Source organism: Phascolarctos cinereus, unplaced genomic scaffold (genome assembly GCF_003287225.1).
Source record: "Phascolarctos cinereus isolate Bilbo 61053 unplaced genomic scaffold, phaCin_HiC Scaffold_4;HRSCAF=312, whole genome shotgun sequence".
In the NCBI taxonomy this organism is placed as follows: domain Eukaryota; kingdom Metazoa; phylum Chordata; class Mammalia; order Diprotodontia; family Phascolarctidae; genus Phascolarctos; species Phascolarctos cinereus.
The window spans coordinates 464,641,788-464,663,272 of NW_027555847.1; the positions used below are offsets into that span (position 1 = coordinate 464,641,788).

The following is a 21,485-nucleotide window of genomic DNA, read 5'->3' on the forward strand; positions in this document are numbered from 1 at the left end:
CCTCCAGGAAGAGGAGCAGAAGGAAATTGTATATGGCCATGAAGGGGGTGACAAGATGAGAAATACTGGCTAGATGAGAGAGGTATCAAAAAGAGTTAGCCAAAGGAGCTTCCAGTAAGAACCACAAAAGACTAAGGATTTTGTTTCAAAAAATACGGAGAGTAGGAAGAATTGTGTAATAACATTTCTAGAGTGAGCTATGTTTCTTTTTCGGTCTGGCCAAGTAGTTATATCTTTGTACAAGGTGCAGGCTGGTCTCCTTCGAAGAGACAGGTAAAGGAGTTTAAGGAGTGCCTCCCCAATTTCCAGGTCATTAGGAAAAAGGAAGGAAGGGCTTCAGTTTGAAAACAAAGGATAAAAAAAGATTGCCAGAAGCAGAGGGGTATCTTGCTTTATCAGGAGATTGGAAAAGTAAAAGAACGTGACGCAAGAGAAAGGGAAGAAGACCACCAAATACTTGGAACTAAGTGATAGATATGAGACTCTTCCTAAAGAGGAAAGAGCTGAACTCTCTTAGGAGGAAGAAACTGCTTGTCCTCCAAGAAATGATGTTGTGGATCCACAGTAAGAGATCATCCGATAAGGATGAGAGGAAAAGGTGAGTAGTGGTTAGTGACTCCCACTGAGGAGACAGCAGTGGAGAAGCCTGCCCTCTTCCTAAGGAAAGTATTCAGGAAATGACAGAGAACCTTGTAAGATTTGACAAACATGATGACTTGTACCCACTTCCAGCGATTTATGAGAGTACAAATTATACTTTCAGAAGAATTCTAGAAAGTTTTGCTTATGAAACATTAGGCGAGGAATTGAACTCTTTAGGATCAAAGTAACATTTTCGTTACTACTACCAATAGAAGTAAAGGCTTCAGAAAAGAAAAGCATATTTGGCAAGTAATCAGCTATTTAACAAGATGGTGCCTGAGATTGCAATTCATATTTCTGGGCCACAGCTTAAAGAAGTTATGGGCCAGAAGAGGGGTACCTCTAATAACACTTCATAAGACCATATTTTCCTGGAGCATTGCAAATCTAATCAAAAAGACTGGGAAACCTGGCAAAAAACAGAAGAGATAGGAATGTGGAAGGGGTGAGGAAAATGAATAGTGTTTTATATAAAAAAGGTAGACTTTTGAGGAAATCCAAGAACAAGAGAAGGAAAGCATAGAGGGGAAATCATTTGGTTCAATATCAGCTGAAGCAGTGACAGAAGCTATTTTTTTTTATTATTGTAGACCCATGGCATCTAAAAAGGGAACTTAAGAGTTCTGACCCCATCATTTTACGGAAAAGAAAATTGAGGTCCAACAAGATTAGCTTGGCCAAAGGTTGTGTGCAGGCAGTGGCAGAACACGAATTTAATTCACTTTGGTTCAACAAACATTTATTAAGTACCTCCTTTATGCCAGGCACTATGCTGGGCACTGAGAATACAAAAACAGAAAAGAAAACAGTCCCTGCCCTCAAGTACTTATATTTTTCTCAGGATAGTGGTGAGAGTAACACATAAATAGGTCCAAAAAAGAAATACAAATTCAAGTTAGTTACAGGGCTAGAGTTGAGGGGGACACTAACAACAGGGGTAATTAGAAAAAGCCTTTTATAGGAGGGTGTACTAGAGATGAAACTTAAAAAACACTGGAGGTTCTCAGAGACAAAAGATGAGAAGAAGAGCATTCCAAGCATGGGGAGAGGGCAGCCTGGGCAAAGACATGGACGTCCAGAAATGGAATGCCACTTACCTGGAGGAGAAGGTTGGCTCATTTGAGTGGAATGTTGAGTGCATGACAAAATAACCTGTAATCGGTTTTGGGGGAAAAAAGGTTGGAGCCAATTGTGAAGGGCTTTAAATGGCAAAGCAGAGGAGTTTTTATTGATACTAGTTAGTAGGAAGCTTGTGGAGCAGAGGAATGACATGTAGATTTGGAAATCAACTGCATAGAGATAATTGAGCCCATGAGAACTGATGAGAACACAAAAAGAAAGTGTAGAGAAAGGAGGGGGCCCAGGACAGAGCCCTGAGATCTACCTGCACAGAGGCAACTAGGGTTTGGGTTATCACCAGGAGAGAGATTGAGTTAGAGCATTGAAAAAGGAGTAAGAGAACATGACATAGAACACAAAGACTGTAAGAGAAGAGTATCAAAAATAAGGGAACAGTTAACAGACCATACAGACAGATGAAGAAGGAGGAGAACTCAGAAAAGTACATTGGATTTGGTAATGAACAGTTTCAGCCAAGTGTTGGAAGTGTTGAGTAGAGAATGGGAAATAAGAAAGTAGAGGCAGTGTGGGCAATTTTCTTCTAGGAGTCTGTCATTGAAAGGGATTACAGAGATAGGGTGATAGCTTGAGAGGATGATGTAGGTGGCTAGAGGAGAGGAGAGGGGGGGAGTTTGAACAGACTCTAGGTAGTGGTATAGTCTAATAAGGAAGAGAAAAAAGAATTGGCAAGCAACAATGAGGATCCATTTAAAATTAGATCACATATTTGTAGTGGATCCAGTCCAGCATGGTTCTAGAGGTACTCGGGAGCAAAGAAATGAAACATATGAAGCAAATGGTAGGAGTAATCCACATTTGGGGCTTTGAAGGGGATATGCAAATGATGGGACAAGGAATGAAGGGTTTCTAGGGTATCGGGGGGCAGTGTAAAGTCGAACTGGTTAATTATAGTGTGAAGATTTTGAAGGTAGGAAACTAAGGCCTAAGCTACAGTGATGTCATGAAAAAGGGAGGAGTAAAGAGAGACAACTAGGTATTGAAAAGGATAGAGTGCTTGGCCTGGAGTCAGGAAGACTCATCTTTATGAGTTCAGATCCAGCCTCAAGACACACTTACTAGTTGTGTGACTCTAGGCAAGTTACTTGCCCCTGTTTGCCTTAGTTTCCTCATCTGTAAAATGAGCTAGAGAAGGAAATGACGAACCACTCCAGCATCTCTGCCAAGAAAACCCCAAATGGGGTCACAAGTCTGACACAACTAAAAATAAAGATGACTTGACAGCAAAGAGAATAAAGAGGTTGTGGTGAGAAGAGAAAATGCAGTTAGGAAGAGTAAGACACTGAAGAGGAGAGAAAATTTAGGTTCTGGTCAGAGAAACTTCAGCTGTGGATCATGGGGGTGGAGCTCTTGTGGATCATGATGAGATCCAGGGTAGTATTATCCCTGTGTGTGGCTAAGATAGAGGGAAAATGTAGATCCTGAGAATCTGGATCTACAGGGGGTTGATAATCTGAAAAGTAAGGATGTTTGAAAGGAAATGAACGAGTAAGTTGAATTCTTATATTAGGGTTGGGATAGAAAGAATGTGAGCCAGATATTGAACCCTTTAAGAAAAGAATGAGAATGGCCTAGGGTTCACTAATTAATTGTTGCCAGAATCTTGGTATGTAAAGTACTTTGTTTTGCATTTAATCCTAGTTAAAACCTGACCCCTTCATATATTTTCCATATTCTTACATTCTGCTTCAGAGATGATTTGATTATAATTCCTTGAGCAAGAGCAAGGATGGAATGGAGTGAGGGGGAAAGAGGTCTGAGTTGCTGCTGGTTATAGTTGACTGAGACTGATTAATTACTCCCCCTTTAATCATCAACAAAGGCTATTCTGCCCCAGGGCCAGTTCCTAATTTAAAGTTGAATTTACTTTTCTCCTCCCAGCTCTGTGGATTCCTCCAGAATCCAAGAGAATCATCTTCTAGGCCATGGTTTTGGCCATTCGATCAGGTTGCTTGGTCAAGAGGGACAGGGATCAATGGCAAGATTAGAAATGGTCAGCATCTATGGTCTCAGGAACATTGCCTCCAAATATGCAGATTACAGTCCATTTCTACCCTCTCATTCAATTTAACTATTGTTTATATCTCCCCATAAATCTTCCACCTAAAATGCTTTAATGCCTTCCTCTAGGTTCCTTAATGTCATATGAATATCTTTTTACTGATTTTTTACAGCTTGTCATTGGTGACCGCTATGACCAATAAATTATTTCATGAAACCTGGTTTTCATTAGCTTTTTTTTTTGTTACTGTATCACATTATTTTACTCCTGTTGAGCTTCCACTCCACTAAAACTCCCAAATCTTTTTCAAATGAACTGTTTTGTAGCCATTTCTATTTGTGAAGTTAATTTTTGAACTCATGTATGTAATTTTCATAGAATTTCTTTAAGGTATTAAAACTTTTTGGTTTTGTTTTTTTTAAATCAACTTCAGGGGCAGCTAGGTGGCGCAGTAGATAGAGCATTGGCCCTGAATTCAGGAGGTCCTGAGTTCAAATGTGGATTCAGACACTAGCTGTGTGATCCTGGGCAAATCACTTAACCCCAATTATCTCACCAAAAAAAAAAGGAGGAAAGGAAAAAGAAAAAGAAATTTGTCCAATACTCTCAAATAAAAAAAAAAATCAACTTCACAAGCACAAGATGAGGGTTGTGTAATTCAATAGTACAGTTGTTTATCTAAAAGATAAACTGGTAGACTACAGATTTGGTTGGAGCTATGTTTTGTGATCTGAAAAAGTTAATGCAGTCTTAGGCCACAATAAGAAAGTCATAATGTATAGGACCAGGTTGGTGATAAGCCCATCTTCTGTGGTGATCAGGGCCCATTAGGAGTGTATTGTATTTAGTTCTGAGTGCTACATTTTAGGAAAACCAGAGGACATCCAGAGAAGGGCAACCAGGAAATTGAACGGCCTGGAGATCATGCCATATGAGAGTCATTTGAAGACATTGAGGATGTAGAGAGTCTGATAGCTCTTTGTAAACACTGAAGAGCTGCCAGATGGAAAAGGGGGAATAGACTCACACTGCTTGGGCCAAGAGGTTAGGACTAAGCACAATGTGTGCAAGTTGCAGAAGTAAATTTAGGCTCTATATAAGGAAGATCTTAGCAACAGGGCTATCACAAAATAGAGTGGGCTGTGTTGGAAGTGAGTGGATTCTCTCTCACTGGAGGTCTTCAAGCAGAGCCTTGAAGTTGACTATGTTGTAAATATATTTTAATTCTAGTTTGGTTGGACCAGATGGTCTCTGTGGTTTCTTTCAACTCTTGAGATTTTGTGGCTGCTTTTTGAAGGAAGAGAGGGATTCTGTGATAAAGAAGTAGACTCCATGTTTGGAAGATAGCCAGCGCAATAGTGTGAGCAACCAGACAAATCCAGTTTGCCAGAGTGCAGATGTGATGCTAGTAGTGCTCAGTGAAGCTGCAAAGATAGGTTGGTGCCAGATTACATGTGACTTTAAAAACTAAACAGAGGAGTTTATATTTTATCCTAGTGCTTTAGGGAATAGCATGATAAAATCTGCATTTAAGGAAAATCACTCTGCTAGCCTTGTATAGGATAGATTGGAGTGGGGAGGGACTAGAGGTAGGGAGATTTATTAGGAAGTCTTTGCAGGTAATGTGGGAGAGAGGTGATGAGCCCAGTACATGTATTTTGTAGATGAAGAAATCAAGACCCTGAGAAGTTGTGATTTATCTAATCCATCGTCATGTATGTAGTAGTTAAAAGAGGGAGACTTTCAGCCTAGATCTTCTGACTCAAAAACTAGCATTTTCTTTCATGTTTTTTCATATTTCATATTATAGTTATTTGTATCAGTTTCCCATGTGTTAGATTTTAAGCTTCTTGAGGGCAGGAAGGGTCTCTTTTAAAATTTTCTTCATTTGTGTAAACAAAAGTACCTTCAGAGCTTTTGCATTTCTTCTAGATGACTCTTCTTCAAGAAATAATTTACTTTGCATTTTTAATTTATTAAATAAAACATGTCATTGTGTGCCTAATTAATTAAAACTTTATATTTTCAATTGTTTTGGGAGGGCTCATAAACATTTTACTAGTCGAGAGGCCTCTGATACATATAATTTTGCTAATTAGCTCTCTTTTTTTTTAACTTTTTAGAGGCTTGACAGTAATGTTTGAAATAATGAAAACATATGGCCACACTTACGAAAAACATTGGTGGCAGGATTTGTTTAGAATTGTCTTCAGGATCTTTGACAACATGAAACTACCAGAACAACAAACTGAGGTAAGAGAACAAGAGAAAAGTTTTCGTTGGGATCATTGTTAAGAAGAAATGACTCTTGATTTTTAATGCAAGCACATTTCCGTGTGTCGCATTAAACAGTTTTACATAAAAATAAGCCTCAGGAAATATTCCTACAGGCAAGATAGTGTGATAGTACCTCTTCATAAGCTAGAATGTTATTTGTGGGATAGAACTGTATGAATTAGTTGCTTGGCTTTCATTTCATTACACAGCTATTATGGACTTACCTTTCTTTTTTTCATTCAAGTTTGTCACTGTATCTGTAAAAGCAGGAAGATATATTGCTCTTTAGCTTCAGGTGATTCCTTAATCTTAAGTGAATAAAGAACACTGACAAATTCTTATAGCTGTTTTCTTTTAAATACATTATTTTGTAAGCTGTATGGTTCTATCATGCTTGTTGGGAACTTTGGAGAGATAGTTATATCTTTTTCTCTTTTCACTTATGTGATTGTACTTAAATACAAACAAAAAGGCCACGTTTTTGTAAAATGTAAAAATACAATTTTTCTAGCATTTTATCAAAATACAGAAATAGCTTCCCATCAGTTAGTAGTATGTTATCTTTTTCTTTTCTCAGTCATCCCAAATAACCCTAACAAGAAAAGGACAGTTTTATTTCATTCAGAAGCAGTTTACAGTTACCTTTTCTTCTCACATGAGTTACATAAATTTCTATTTCATCCCTTCTCTTTCCCTTCCCTTTAACTTACCCTCCTGTGTTCTGGGACTATAATGACTGTTTAAGATTATTTGAATGGTCATTGTGTGTATGCTGAATGATAAAGTTTTATTCTTATAGTCAATGAAAAAACACAGTAGATGAATTAATCTATTTTATCCACAGAATAAAAAGTGATATTTTTATAATCAGTGAAAAAGACAATAGATGACTTAATCTGTTTTAGCCACAGAGTATTTAACATTTTTATTTATAAAATAGATAAGTAGTGCTAGTAAGAAAAGGTGGATTGGAATAGTTAGGAGCCCAGGGGTGGGATCCTTTGATAAGGTTATTTTTGAAAAGCAAAATGTGTTTACATTTTTTTTTTAAATTTTAGCAGTTCATACTATTGGTATGAAATTCATTTGTCTTTTTATTCTTTTTACTGCCAGAAAGCTGAATGGATGACAACTACTTGCAATCATGCACTTTATGCAATCTGTGACGTATTCACCCAATATTTAGAAGTACTAAGTGATGTCCTTTTGGATGACATATTTGCACAGCTGTACTGGTGTGTGCAGCAAGGTAGATTTGCACCAGACTTTATTAATGCAGAAATGTTACTATGGTGGCTTCAAATAAATAAATGACTGTTTTCTTTTCTAGACAATGAACAGTTAGCACGGTCTGGTACAAATTGTTTAGAAAATGTCGTCATTCTGAACGGCGAGAAATTTACCCTAGAAATTTGGGATAAAACTTGCAGCTGCACGCTGGATATCTTCAAAACCACAATCCCACATGCGTAAGAGGACTTTGTACGCTTTCAAATATATTTGTGCATGTTTAATGCTGAGCATTGATTTTTATTATATTTGATAATTTCTTTTTAAGGAATGTGTATACCTATGCATTAGAACCCCATAACAAAGTGCTGCTTCTTCTGAGTAGCAACTTGTATAAATATTATATGCATCAAAATACAACATAAATTTATGTCCTACAAAATTCAGTATTTATTTTTACTGTCCATACTATTCTATAAATAATCATTCCTGAAATTCCTATAAGGAATCTTACCTTAGAAATTTGTGATTAAACTCAGTTTAGGTACTTATACATGAAAAGATTGATATACATAGAGACCAAATGACAAAGTCACTTTCAATATTTCTGGTTACAGAATTAGAATTTAGATTTCCTCACTCAGTAGTGCTATCTTCTTCCCAGAGAACTTTATTCCACATCTTTATTTTAATAAATTAATGTGTAAATTGTAACCTGGAGTATTTTTTATGTTTTGTTTTGTTTTTAAAAGAACACACAGATTTTTATGTTGTATAATATTTCCCTGGATCTCCATCATTGAATTTATCCCTTAGTTACATTTTTAAAAGGCACCGGCATTTTACAACATACTTCTACAGTTTAATAATAGTTTAATAGTGTTTTTTATGGCCTTCATAATTTTTTTAATAAACTAACAGGTAACAATTCTGATAAATTTAGAATGGCTTTGTAGAGCCAGTGGCTCAATGAAAGCTTTCCCTTTGATAGTGTTGTAGGCAGATAGAATCTTAGCATCATTTAATTCACACACACCCATACAGGGATAAGCACTAGACACAAAGCCATTATGACAACCTTCACTTTGCAGTAGTTCTTATCTTGTAAGAGGAGAATTGAATTCTCATGCAAAATCTCATAAGAAAAATATTTTTCTTATAAAATAGGTTTTGATGTAGTGGAAATAATGCTGAATTTGGTTCATAGGACCTGAGTCTGAATCCTGACTCTCCCACTTAGTACTTGTGTGATATTGGGTTAGCTACCTAATTTTTACTGACCTCAGGTCCCTCATCTGTAAAATGAGGTTAGACTAGGTGACTGACATGTAAGGTCACTTCCAGCTCTAAATCTGTCATCCTACTCCAGGTAACTTAATTAGCTCCATCTTCTGAAGTAGTAGTTTATAACTTTTGTCACCCTCTTCAAATAACAAAACAAAACAGCTTCCACTAATTGTTGTTATTGGTTACTGATGGTTATTTCAGATTCATTTTGTAAACTTGTGGGTTAAGAAGGAGGGCAAAAGGGGGCAATTCAGTATTGGACCAAAGTCAACAGTCTTTAAAAGCCCCCATTTCTCTAGTGATTCTACATATAGTGATTTGAGGAGTACTTTTAAGTTATTTCCTTTCAGTGATTATATTAAAAAAGTTTTTCACTCAGCAAGTTTTTCCCACATCTTCATTCTGAAGCAATTTTTAAAAGACTAAAATAGCATTTACTGATTATTTTTAGTTTTATTACATTAGATAATATGTACTAGTAAAATGATAGTAGTTTCTTAAATTGACTTGTATGATTATAATTTTTTATATAAACATGTACCTTTGCAAAAAAGAAACAATTTTTGAAAGCAAGTTAAGCAGAATGCATGAGTATTAAAAATTGATCCCTCTTTATGGCACTTAGGTATAATAGAAAGAACAATAAAATGAGTTCTAATTACAGTTCTTCCACTAACTGCCTTTGTGACTTTGGGCAAGTCACTTAATTTTTCTGGGTTTTAGTTTCCTAAGCTGTAAAACTGTATTAGATATTGCTTAAAGCCCTTTCTACTTATACAGTGTAATTTTGTGATTTCTGTCCCATTATTTTCAGTGTAGTAGTAAGATCAATGTCAATTACTCCAATTTAGCATGTGTTCTTTATAAATGAATCTAGCACCAAATTCATCTTTTGCTGGTAATTCTTTGGAAGTCATATGACAAAAACTAGCCATGGTATTAAGTACTAGAATTAGAATAACATTGAGGATTACCTTTCATATGTATTTGAAAATAGCTTATCTGAAAAAATCAACCCCGATAAAAGGTTGTAATGTGTATGACTTTAACTTTTTTACTATAGTAATTTAGTTGTTTTAAATTTATTTTACCCATTTTAAGTTGTTCAACTTTACCAAAAGTGATGGATCTGCGTTATTGCTTATGAATTATTTCTTTTATTCTTGGTAGAGCTGAGACATTAAGCTTAATTAAAGCTGCTTTTTTATACTTTAGAAAACATGAGAGGTATTGGGTTGGGGGCTTCCCCTACTTCAATTTTCTGGTGAAGTGTATGTGGAATAACATCTCCAATAAGTGCAATTGGATATCTTTCTGGAAACAAGACTTTTAAAAATAATTATACTTTATTTTAACATTCATTTTTTAAAATTTTGAGTTCCCAGTTCTCTCCCTGCAGCCCCTCCTCCACCCATTGAGAAGGCAAGCATTATACCAATTATACATGTGAAGTCATGTAGTAAAACTTTTCTATATTAGCTGGTTGTTTTTTATAGCAAGAAAAATAAAGCAAGTGGAAAAACTGTGTTTTAGTCTGCATTCAGGGTTCCATCAGTTCTTTCTCTCTCTAGATATACGTAGCATTTTTCTTTGTGAATCCTTTGGAATTGCCTTAGATCATTGAATTGATTAAATTAGCTAAGTCTTTCACAGTTAATTTTCCTTATATTATTGCTATTACCATATAGATTGTTCTCCTGGTTCTGCTCACTTCACTTTGTATCAGCTCATGTATATAAGTCTTCCCACATTTTTTCTGAAACCATCCCTTTTGTCTTTTTTTTTTCCCGTTTTTAGGCAGTTGGGGTTAAGTGACTTGCGCAGGGTCACACAGCTAGTGTCAAGTGTTTGGTCTGAGGCCGGATTGGAACTCAGGTCCTTCTGGTTCCATGGCCAGTGCTCTATCCACTGCACCACCTAGCTGCCCCTACCTTTTGTCATTTCTTACAGCACAGTAGTACTTCATCACAATCATATAACACAACTTGTTCAGCCATTCCCCAATTGATAGGCATCCCCTCAATTTCCAATTTTTTGCCACCTCTAAAAGAGCTGCTATAAATATTTTTGTACATATAGGTCCTTTTCCTTTTTCTTTGATCTCTTTGGAATACAGACCTAGTAGTGGTATTGCTGGATCAAAGGGTATGCAGAGTTTTATAGCCCATTGGGCATAGCTCCAAACTGTTCTTCAGAATGTTTAGACCAGCTTACAGCTCCACCAGCAGTGCATTAATGTACCTGCTTTTCTACATTCCCTCCAGCATGTCATTTTCTTTTTTTGTCATCTTAGTCAATCTGATAGATGTAAGGTGGTATCGCAGGGTTGTTTTAATTTGCTTTTCTCTAATCAGTAGTGATTTAGAGCATTTTTTCATTGCCGGCTTTGATTTCTTCTTCTGAAAACCGCCTGTTCATGTACTTTGAACATTTATCAGTTGGGGAATGACTCTTATTTTTAATAAATTTGGCTCCATTCCCTTTGTGTTTGAGAAGTGAGGCCTTTATCAGAGAAACATATTGTACAAAAAAAAAATTCCTAGTTTCCTACTTTCCTTCTAATTTTGGCTTAATTGGTTTTGTTTGTATAGAAACTTTTTAATTTCTTATAATCGAAATCATCCATTTTACCTCCTGTGATCCTTTCTGTCTCTTGTTTGGTCATAAAGTCTCCCTTTACATGTAGATCTGACAGGTAAATTTTTCCATGCTCCCCTAATTTGCTTATGATATCCTCTTTTTTGTCTAAAGCATATACTCATTTTGACCTTCTCTTTGAAATACAGTGTGATATGTGGCTCTTTGTAGAAACAAGATTTGATTAACTTTCTTTTGGTAGGCCCTCTAGCAGGAGACCCCTGACAAAGGAAGTGAAATCATCTATTTAAATCCCTTTGTTTCTGGAGCTGTAGAGGTAGACTAGCCTTTAGATGATTGTTTCACTAGTGTGCCCTCTGCTTTTTGTGGCAATGTAATCCAAGGCTATGTTAGAAGCCCTGGGGGAGGCAGAAAAGAGAAGTTTTCTTATCCCTTTGAGAAAGATTTATATGTTACGAAATTTCTTATGATCTCTGTTACAGATTCCTAAAAGACTTGTTCTGGGTCAGGTGCCCTCACATATTGTAGTTCCTAGCCTCTAAAGATGACTAAGTATGTTCCCAAGTGATAATCTGGTTTTGAGTATTTCTAAGAGACTGACACTGAGACCAGGCCTTACTATGTAATTAATTCTGACTTGGTACTCTAAAATTGTTCAAGTTTGGTCTGGGACCTTTGCCACTACTCTACCAAATTCTGGGACCTTCCTGGCATGACTTGGCATTAGACTTGTCTACACAGTCATATTTTGAGCTTTATAAGCCTTACTTTGGAAAAAAAATTTTACGTTGTTATTGCGATTCCTTTACTAAAAACCCTACTGTTATGCCTCTTCATGGCAGGGGAATGGCTCTGGGTTTTCAAAGGTTGTGTCTATGATAGAAAAAACGCTATAGCAAATCCTATACCAAGCTGGAAAGTCTTCAAGCAGTGACAGACTATGTCTGATATCTAAGGATGAGCCTGACTGAATTCAGAGGGGCTCATTACCACGTTGGTTGAGGGCGCTGCATTCTTTTGGCCATAGTGCTAGAAGATCAAATTCTGGGTCGAAGAGAAATGATAGTTTGTATTAGTGGAGGCAGTATTCATACAGAATAAATTACAGATCTTTGAAGTGTTAAAGTACTACTTGGATAAGTTTAAAAGTTTACCTTCTATTTGGGGGAAATGTTTTTTAATTGTATAAAGTTGATGTCAAAGTTATATTTTAAATAAAATAATGCCTAATTGGTTTTTAGAAACACACGTTTTGAATAATTACCAGTTAGGTATTTGCTTAAAAATGCCTAGCAATAGCATGACTAGTATAGATTGTCATTTTTAGAAGAAAAACCTTAGGGCTTGTTCTGCCTATATCAAAACCTATATGATGTGTCACATCCCATGGTTGTGTGTCTCTGGTATTTTGAAGGCTCCTGACTTGGCGGCCCAGTAGTGGAGAAACTGTTCCAGCATCTCCCTCTGCTGTGAGTGACAAACATCTGGTAAGTTTGATGACATAAAATATAGCTATCAGTTATGATTTTTTGTTTCACTGTGTGCCACATCATAGCTTTTTTTTTTTATATTCTCATGTGTGGAAGGTTTGCTCCCTCAAAGTGCAAAGCCATTCTGTGCTCGTCTCTTCTGTTGCTTGAGTGTCTGCTTATAGCTGTATCTGCTTCTCTGTCCCTTGTACTCACCTCCTATCTCTGTTTTTCTTTGTTGTTCATTCTGTCCTTTCATCAGAAGTACTAGCGTTTTGTAGATAATATTCACTCTTTTCTTTCCCCACTCTGTCCATTCTGGTTGGGCACTCACAGGCCTCTTCTTCATTGCTAAACATTTCTGTGGTGTGAGCGTGACCAGGGCAGGGCAGGATCACTGCCTTCAGAACTGTTGTCAGCATTGGACAGTAGAAGAAACATTAGAGTGAAGAACCTATATTTGAATCCTGATTCTTCTGTTTAATCTTTGGAACCTTGAACAAATCGTTCCCTTCTCTGAACCTTAGTTTCCCCATTTGTAAAATCAACGTAAGGACCCTTCTAGCTCTAAGTCCTGTAATTCAGTTAGCCAAAGGGCATAAGGATGTGTCAGGGGGGTGTGTGTGGGTGTGGGTGTGTGGGTGTGATTTCAAATAGTTATTACTAAAAGCAAACAGAAATAATAAGCCTCTCCCTCTCATTAAAAAAAAAAAACTTTATACAGAAGTCAAACTCCAACAACAGTATATATGAAGATATAAATCTTTGTTTATCCTAGTTGATTTTAATTTCTCCTATGAAAATACTTTTAAAATCAAGAAATCAGTTATCACTTACCTGCTATGCACTTATTAATATTAGGCTGCTGGGTTACACTCTAGATAGTGTTGGACTTGGAGTTCAAGTCAGGCCACAAACACAAGCTGTGTGACACTGTGTAAGTCCCTTAACTCTGGGCCTCATGGTGATGATAATAATAGTATCTACTTCCCAGGATTTTCCCAGGAAAAAAGAGTTAATAACTGTAAAGCCCTTTGCAAACTTTAAAGTGCTACATAAGTGCTGCCTATTCTTGTTGTCTTTATTGTTAATTATTATCATTACTGTTACAGTGCCAGCTACCATATTAGGCACTGGAAATAGGAATACAAAGAATAAAACAATACCTATTTGGCTTGGATTAATTAACCTAGTTGTTTCTTATCATATGGTTCTAAAAGAATAGAAATTTATGGGTGTGTAGGGAGAGATTAAATACTTATTTCATTTTATAATGATTATTTCATTTTGTAATGATTGTTTCAAGATTTTAAACTTTAATTGAAAAGGTAGATTTTCAGCCATTACTGTAAATTACATACCTAAGCCTTTAATCAACAAGCTTCATCAAGCTGCTGCTGTGGGTCAGGCACTGTGCCAGCGTCGGGGAATCTGAATGCAGAGAATGAAACAATCCCTATTTGGATTAGATGAACTAACCTAAACATGCCTGATTACATAGTTCTAAAAATAATAGAAATGTATGGGTGTAAAGATAACTGCATGCTTTTTCATTTTATAATGTTTGTTTCTGTAAGAGTGTTCCAGGATTTAAACTTTCATCCAAAAGGTAAAAGTTTAGGCCATTACAATAAACTGCCAACCTAGTTATTCAGCTATTCATCAGTTAACAAGCATTTTATTAAGCTTCTGCTGTGGGCCAAGCACTGTGCTAGCTAGCGATATGAGAATGAAAAAGCCCTTGCCTTCAAGGACATTCTCTTGGGGATGAACAACACGCCACATGTAAGTTTAAGGATAGTGTTCAGTTGAATCACTCATTGAATGAATCATTTTGCCTCTTTTAAAAGAACTAACAAAATGCTCTAGTCCTAATATCTGTGTTGAATGAGAACATCTCTCTTGAATCAGTCAATTGAGAACACTGTACTAAGACCAAACAATGAGCAAATTAATCCAGTTTGGAAAGAATACAAAACTTCCAGCCATTGGATGAAAGGGAATGAAATGGTGGCTATACAGAAAGTATATTGGGATTGGCTGAAGAGACTCAGTCATGCCTTATGGGTTTTCGATGAAAGGATAAGCAGCTCTCAGTGTGGCCCCCAAGTGCCTGGCCGGCTCGCTGATAAAATCTATTCCAGCTGTGCCTCTGAAAGGGAAACAGTTAGGGGCAGGGGAAGAGAGAGGAGAGTCCATTTCTTCATCCCTCTCAGGCTACACTTGAATTTCCTCTCCCATGGCCTTATCCACTCCACCAAATGCCTTCCTCTCCTTCCTGGGCCCATTCTCTTCAGTTTTCTTTTATTTGTTGTCTTTTCCCGTTAGAAGTGAGTCCCCTGAGGGCAGGGGCTGTCTTTTTTTTTCTGCTGGTATTTGTGTCCCCAGGGTTTAGCACAGGGCCTGTCATACAGTAATCACTTATCAGTGGGTGGAAATTAACTTGAGAAAATAAGAAGTGGTGCTCTTCTCCAAATGCCAAGCTCTTCAGATTTGGTACCAGACTTTTTTTTCTGGCCAGGACTCTCTGACTTGGCCTCAAGAATCTTCCATCTCTCTGGTCATAGTGGACCCAGCCCACCTGGTGAGCCATGATGTGAGGACTTACAAAACTGCCCCTTCCCTGCCACTCCTACTAACAGAGGAGAGGTTTGTCATTATTGTTTATTTTAGGAAACAAAGGCCCATCACAGTCTTATGCATTTGTTTTATAAGTAATTCTTTACCAATTAATTTGTTTGATTTTTTTTCTCATTTAACACTTGTACATCAAAAACTAAGCTGTTTCATATTAAGGGCCTGATTGTTTAATCATTACCATCATTTATAAAGTGCTGTAAGGTTTGCAAAGTACTTTAACATATATGATCTCATTTACTTTCATAACAACCCTCAGAAGTAGGTGCCATAATTATCCTTCTTTTATTGATGGGTTAATTGAAGCAGACAGGCTAAGTAACTGACTTGCCCAGTCTAGACCCAACTAATAAGGGTCTGAGGCTGGATTTGAACTCAGGTCTTTCTGACTCAAGACCCAGCACTGTATTCACTTCCACCACCTGGCTCCCTCATATAGGCTCTTTCCTTTCTTTCCTGGCACATTGATTGTGTTCCTTACTTCTTGAAACCGTTAGAGGAGTATCCTACAGCAGTAAAATTAGTCATTTTGCTAAATGTTAGTGTTTCTGATGGAAACCAAAGTAAAAATAAGAGCAAAAATAAAGAAGCTTTTGTGCCAAAAGAGAAATTGAACAGGAAGTTTTTTGGAAGGACTTAAAGAATTTTCCCAAGAAATAATTAAATTTGGTTGAATTTAGTTCTAGATTCATATTAATACATTTCATTCAAATAGATAATCTAAAAATTGTGCTAATTTGGCTTTAGAATGTTTGGGGGTTTTTTGAGCAGTAGTTTCTCCTTTGTGGTTACATTGTTTTATTGCTTTATTGATGTTAGAGGTATCACCTATTCCCTGAGCACAAAGCAGACGATGGCTCAAGACAGCCAAATAAACCGTGAATTGGGTAATGAGAAAATATGCCACGGACATGAATATTTTTCTATAATTAGTCTATATCAAGTTAGCTGTTCTTTAACAGTTGCTTTCTTAACAGACATAGAACTGACACTTGTGTTATCCTAAACCAGAATCAGAATGGGGCCTGGATACTCAACAGAGGGATTAACAAATGTCTGTATGCTAAAAAGCCATAAGAGCAATGAAATAACTCCCGTGCCACAGATTTTATATGCCACTTACAAAAAATAATCTTGTCTGTAAGCATTTTTCAGTGCCCTCGAATGAACTTTTTATTTTATTTAGGATACTATATCACAGAAATCGGTAGATATACATGATTCTCTCCAACCAAGATCTGTAGACAACAGATACCAGACACAGTCCCCTGTGGGGTCTGTTGTGAATGAGGAAGCCAACAAAACAAAGCTGTCAGCAAGTAAGTTATTTCTTTTTTTTTTTTGGTGAGGCAGTTTGGGGTTAAGTGACTTGCCCAGAGTCACACAGCTAGTGTTATGTGTCTGAGGCTGGATTTGACCTCAGGTCCTCCTGATTCCAGGGCCAGTGCTCTATCCACTGCGCCACCTAGCTGCCCCTATTTCTTAAATTTAAAAATGTCATCCTCTCGCATGTAAAAGTTAATAGACAGTATGGGTTAAGAAAGTAAAATTTTTCTTAAATAGAACAAAATTTTATTTTGTTATTTTTATTTATTAGTGGTTCTAATCTAATCTGCTGCATGACATGAAATTATAGTACTTGTTTTACTGTTCATTCAGATGAGCAAATATCTATTGAATTATTAGAGGCAACACGGCAGAATAGATAGAGCTCTGGACCTGGAATTAGGAAGTCCTAAGTTCAAATCCCATCTCAGATACTCATTAGCTTTCTGACCCTGGAGAAGTCAGTCAGTTGCTCTATGCCTCAGTTTCCTCATCTATAAAATGAAGGGGTTGGGTGGCCCCTAAAGTTCCTTCCATCTCCAAGATTATGATGATCTTATGAATTGCTACAACATGCAAAGTGTTGGGCAACATGAGAAATAGGGATTTCGTAAAATGTTTCATTTATGGTTTAGCACCCAGAACTAAACACAGTATTCCACATATTGTCTGACCAGGGCTAACTATAACAGGACTAGTCTTAGATCTTGCATTTTTTCTTCTTAAAGGCCAAGATCTCATTAGCTTTTTTGGCTGCCATGGCCCATTGTTAATTTGTATTGAATTTGTAGTCCATTAACACCTCATATCCTGCTCCCACCTCTCAAATCTTTTTCAAGTGGACTACTACTGCTAGGTGAGTCTTCTCCCTTCTTCTACTAGTAAAGGTGATTTTTTTAAAATACAAGTATAAAACTTTGTATTGATCTCTATTACATTCAGCTCAGTTTTCCCAGCCTTTCATGATCTTTTTGGTTCTTGTTTTCTGATGTGTTCACCATCCCTTATAACTGTATGGTACATCTGAGTGCTGATTCATAGTTCAACTTATACATGCCAAGAGAAGTCCTGTTCCCTATTCTACTCCCCCCTTGACTGAGTCAGATTTTGTTTCCCTAAGTGTTCTTCAACCTGACCTCCACTCTCTCACAACCCTTTCCTTATTCCAAAGTTCCTTTTGATTTTTCAGTATCTCTGACACCTCTTCAATCCTTGGCTTGGTAGCAGAGTATACTCTCACTTGGTAAAATCCATACCCTGACTCTTAGAAGAAATATTGACCTGAGATATTTGGTAATTAGCATTGGAATACTTATTTCCTTAGTTTTATTTTAGGCCCTTCAAACTTACCTTTAACCTTCACTGTTTTTAATAGCCTATAACAATTAAATTACCCAGGTACCTTCTTAAACTTGGGGAACTGGAATGCCTTTTTCTTTCTCTAAGGAACCTCTCATTTTAATCACCAGGTCCTCCTTTCTCTGCCTTCTCTACTTACCCTACAGAATCTCTCCTTTCTTGGTATTTCTTTAGGAAAAGAAAAGCTTAGGAAATTATTGACACAGAAAAGGATTCAAGAGGCCCATATGTGTGACCTGATATGAGTGTAGTTAAAAGCCTATATTTGAGAGACAGTATGGCATAATGGGCAGAGGAATGTATTTGAAGTCAGAGAACCTAAATCTTAACTTTTCCACTTAATCCCTGTGTGATCGTGGGCAGTTCACTTAAGCTCTTGGTCATTGGGGAAGAAGGACAGTCCAATATCTTGTCCCTGTCCACCTGTCTTTCCCCTCCAAGCCCCATCCTTTTAAGTTTTTTAATGCAAAAATATTCATCGCTTGGAAGCTCTTTTTCATGATGAATGTTCTTGAATTTAATTCAGCTGATCCTCAAGCAAGAGTTTGCACTCCACTAACGTAGCTTTTGAAAGTCCAGGAACACCTCATGTCTATAATGAGACACAGCTGAGTGAGGTTTTAGAAGAGCGGATGTTTTTTTTTTAAATACTGATAATGGACTTCATATAATATTCTGTTAAGACTTAGCTATTTGATCATGTCATACATTTTCAGTTGGATTGTCTCCTATTATTAATTTGGTAAAATGATAATATATTTGTTTTTGGTCTGTCTAATTGTTCAGTCTCTTAAGTCCCACTTTAATAAATAATACGCAGTATTTCCGTACTAGTTAGCACCATAGTGCTTCATTATTCCATGGCAACATTCTTCTTATGTCATAGCAAAGTTTTTCTTTTGTTTTTGTACTATGGAGAACTTTTCAAAGTAGCTCAAAATAATTGTTTGTTTTCCTTTACAGAATTTCCAGAGCAGAAATTGTTTGCCGCCCTATTGATTAAGTGTGTTGTACAGTTAGAACTCATCCAAACTATAGACAACATCGTGTTTTTCCCAGCTACTAGTAAAAAAGAAGATGCAGAAAATCTTGCAGCAGCACAGGTAACTAGAAGTATGAAAGCTTTCATCTTTACTTCCTTGCTGATATTTGAAAGAGTTATCATCTAGATTCATGATGTTGATATGTACATTTTGTTGGTCAACAAGCGTTATTAAGCACTTCTTAGTGCTTGTTACTGCTGCACTTATTACTGTGGCAAGCACTGTGCTAAGTGCCAGGGATACAAAGAAAAGCCAGAAAAGTCACAGTCATCAAGGAGCTCACATTCTGATGGGGGAGAGAGCATTGCTATAACTGTTTCATACAAAATATATACGGAGTAGATGAAAGGTAATCTCAGAAAGAAGGAAGGGGAGCTTGGAAAGGCCTCCTGCAAAAAAGTGGGATTTGAACTCAGTCTTGAAGGTATTTTAAGAAATGATGATTAACTGTACAAACTGCTGTCGCTATACAGATGTTTCCAAGTCTTTTGAGCTCCCCCATCACAAACCACCTCTTGGACATCTTGAACTGGATGTACTGTAAAACGTCCAAAACTTTACCCAGTCCTTCTCCCTCCTTCTTTCTTACTTCCATAGTACTGTTGAGGGGACCACTGGAATCATCCCAGTCACTTGGGCTTACAATCAGTGTCATTCTCAAGTCCTTGCTTGTACTTACCTCCCATATCCATTCTGTTGTCAGTTGTTGTCATTTCTACCTTCAAACATCTCTCCTTTAGGTCCCATTCTCTTCACTCCCACAGCCAGTACTCTGATACAGGTCCTCATCACCTCCCCAGCCTGTGCTACTGCAGTAGCCTTCTAGTTGGTCTCCCTGTCTCAAGTTTCTCCACATTCAAATCTATCCTCCACTCAGCTGCCAAAGTGATTTTCCTAAGGCACAGATCTGAGCATGTCACCCTACCTCCCCAATTCAGTACACTCCACTGGCTACTGAAATACCTCCAAGATAAATATAAAATGTTCTGTTTTGCATTTAATAAAGCCATTCATAGCCTTGGATCTTCCTGCCTTTCCAGTCATCTTAACACCTTAGTCCCCTTCATGTAGTTTCTGATGCCTACACTGACCTACTTGCTGTTCCTTGCACAGGACATTCCTTATTCAGACTTGGTGCCTTTTCACTGATTGTCCTTCCATGCCTGGAATGGTCTCATTTCTTGCCCCAGTTCTTTGCTTCTCTTTCTAGTAGACCTAGACCTAGACCTAGACTTAGACTTAGATGTAGACACACACACACACACCCCCGTACACACATTGGTGCCTTTGCTCTGAGATTATGTCCTATCTATGCTATTTATATCTTGTGTGCATAGATATTTGTATGTCATCTGTGCTTTTGCATTTCTTTGTATCTCCAGTACTTAATAGTACCTGATACATAAATAAGTGCTTAACAGATGCTTATTGAGTGAGTAGTATATATACATTAAAAAATTGAAGTCATATATATGTATATATGACTTCAGTTTTTGAGAGACTAAAACTTCTGCTGTATTGTTTAATTTTTTATACGTTAAGTACTGGTTTTCAAAGTAGTAATCAAAGAACCTATTAAATTCTTCTCAGATATCTTTGACAGGTTCTAGGGATATTAAAACATATCATGTAGCTGGGTAAAGTAATTGTTTCTTCTCTATCAGTGTAAACCTTTTTTACCCAGGTCCCAGGATGCTCTTGTGTGTGTGTGTGTGTGTGTGTTTGGGGAAAGGGGGCCAGAAAGTTTATGACAGGTCATTCTTCAGAGGATTTGTTTCTTGAAAGTGAAATTTACAAAGCAATAAAAGTGGTGTACGTTTTTAATCACTGAAATTATTGGTAAAAATTTTCTATATTTTGGAACATATTCAGAACAGTATGTAGTGAAGAATGAGTTTGAAATTTACTAATGAATTTTTTTATGTTTTTGTTATTATTTTGGTCTTTGAAAGAGAGATGCAGTGGACTTTGATGTTAGAGTTGATACTCAAGACCAAGGAATGTACCGCTTTTTAACTTCACAACAGCTTTTTAAGTTACTGGACTGTTTGTTAGAATCCCATAGATTTGCCAAGGCATTTAATTCAAATAATGAACAGAGAACTGCTCTCTGGAAAGCAGGTAAGTTCTTGAAGTTTATTACAATGATTTTGTAAGATTATGTCATTGTTTCTTATACTTGCTTCCATATTGATTTTAATACTTATTGTATGTTTCTCTAGTATTAGCTGGAGCCCATAAAAGGAATGAATTCATTTTCATGAATTCACTCTACATTTTTTTTCTTTTGATCCCTTAAACATGTATTTAAACATATTTGTAAGTGTGCTGTTGTGCTGTATTGCTGTCAGTTCTTTGTTATGTTTCACTTGAAAAAAAAAACCTCCTTAAAAAGCAACTTTTATGCTAATGAAATCAACTGACAGTTAATTGCTTTTCATTTTCTTTTTATCTGTTCATGCTTTGAGCACTGGATTT

General features: G+C 36.8%; 1 protein-coding gene across 4 annotated transcripts in view; it reads left to right on the forward strand.

Moving 5' to 3' along the window:
- Positions 1-21,485, forward strand: part of ARFGEF1 (ARF guanine nucleotide exchange factor 1) — a 157,921-nt gene that overhangs the window by 126,323 nt on the left and 10,113 nt on the right. For 2 of the 4 annotated variants that reach the window (XM_021002051.2, XM_021002050.2), the window contains exons 30-36: positions 5,905-6,034; positions 7,172-7,307; positions 7,389-7,527; positions 12,588-12,660; positions 16,466-16,598; positions 18,928-19,067; positions 20,960-21,128. In XM_021002051.2, coding sequence (XP_020857710.1) covers positions 5,905-6,034; positions 7,172-7,307; positions 7,389-7,527; positions 12,588-12,660; positions 16,466-16,598; positions 18,928-19,067; positions 20,960-21,128 — 920 coding nt within the window. Of the gene's footprint in view, positions 1-5,904; positions 6,035-7,171; positions 7,308-7,388; positions 7,528-12,587; positions 12,661-16,465; positions 16,599-18,927; positions 19,068-20,959; positions 21,129-21,485 lie in introns of those variants that run through there. The other 2 variants (XM_078153365.1, XM_078153366.1) reach the window with 1 other exon arrangement.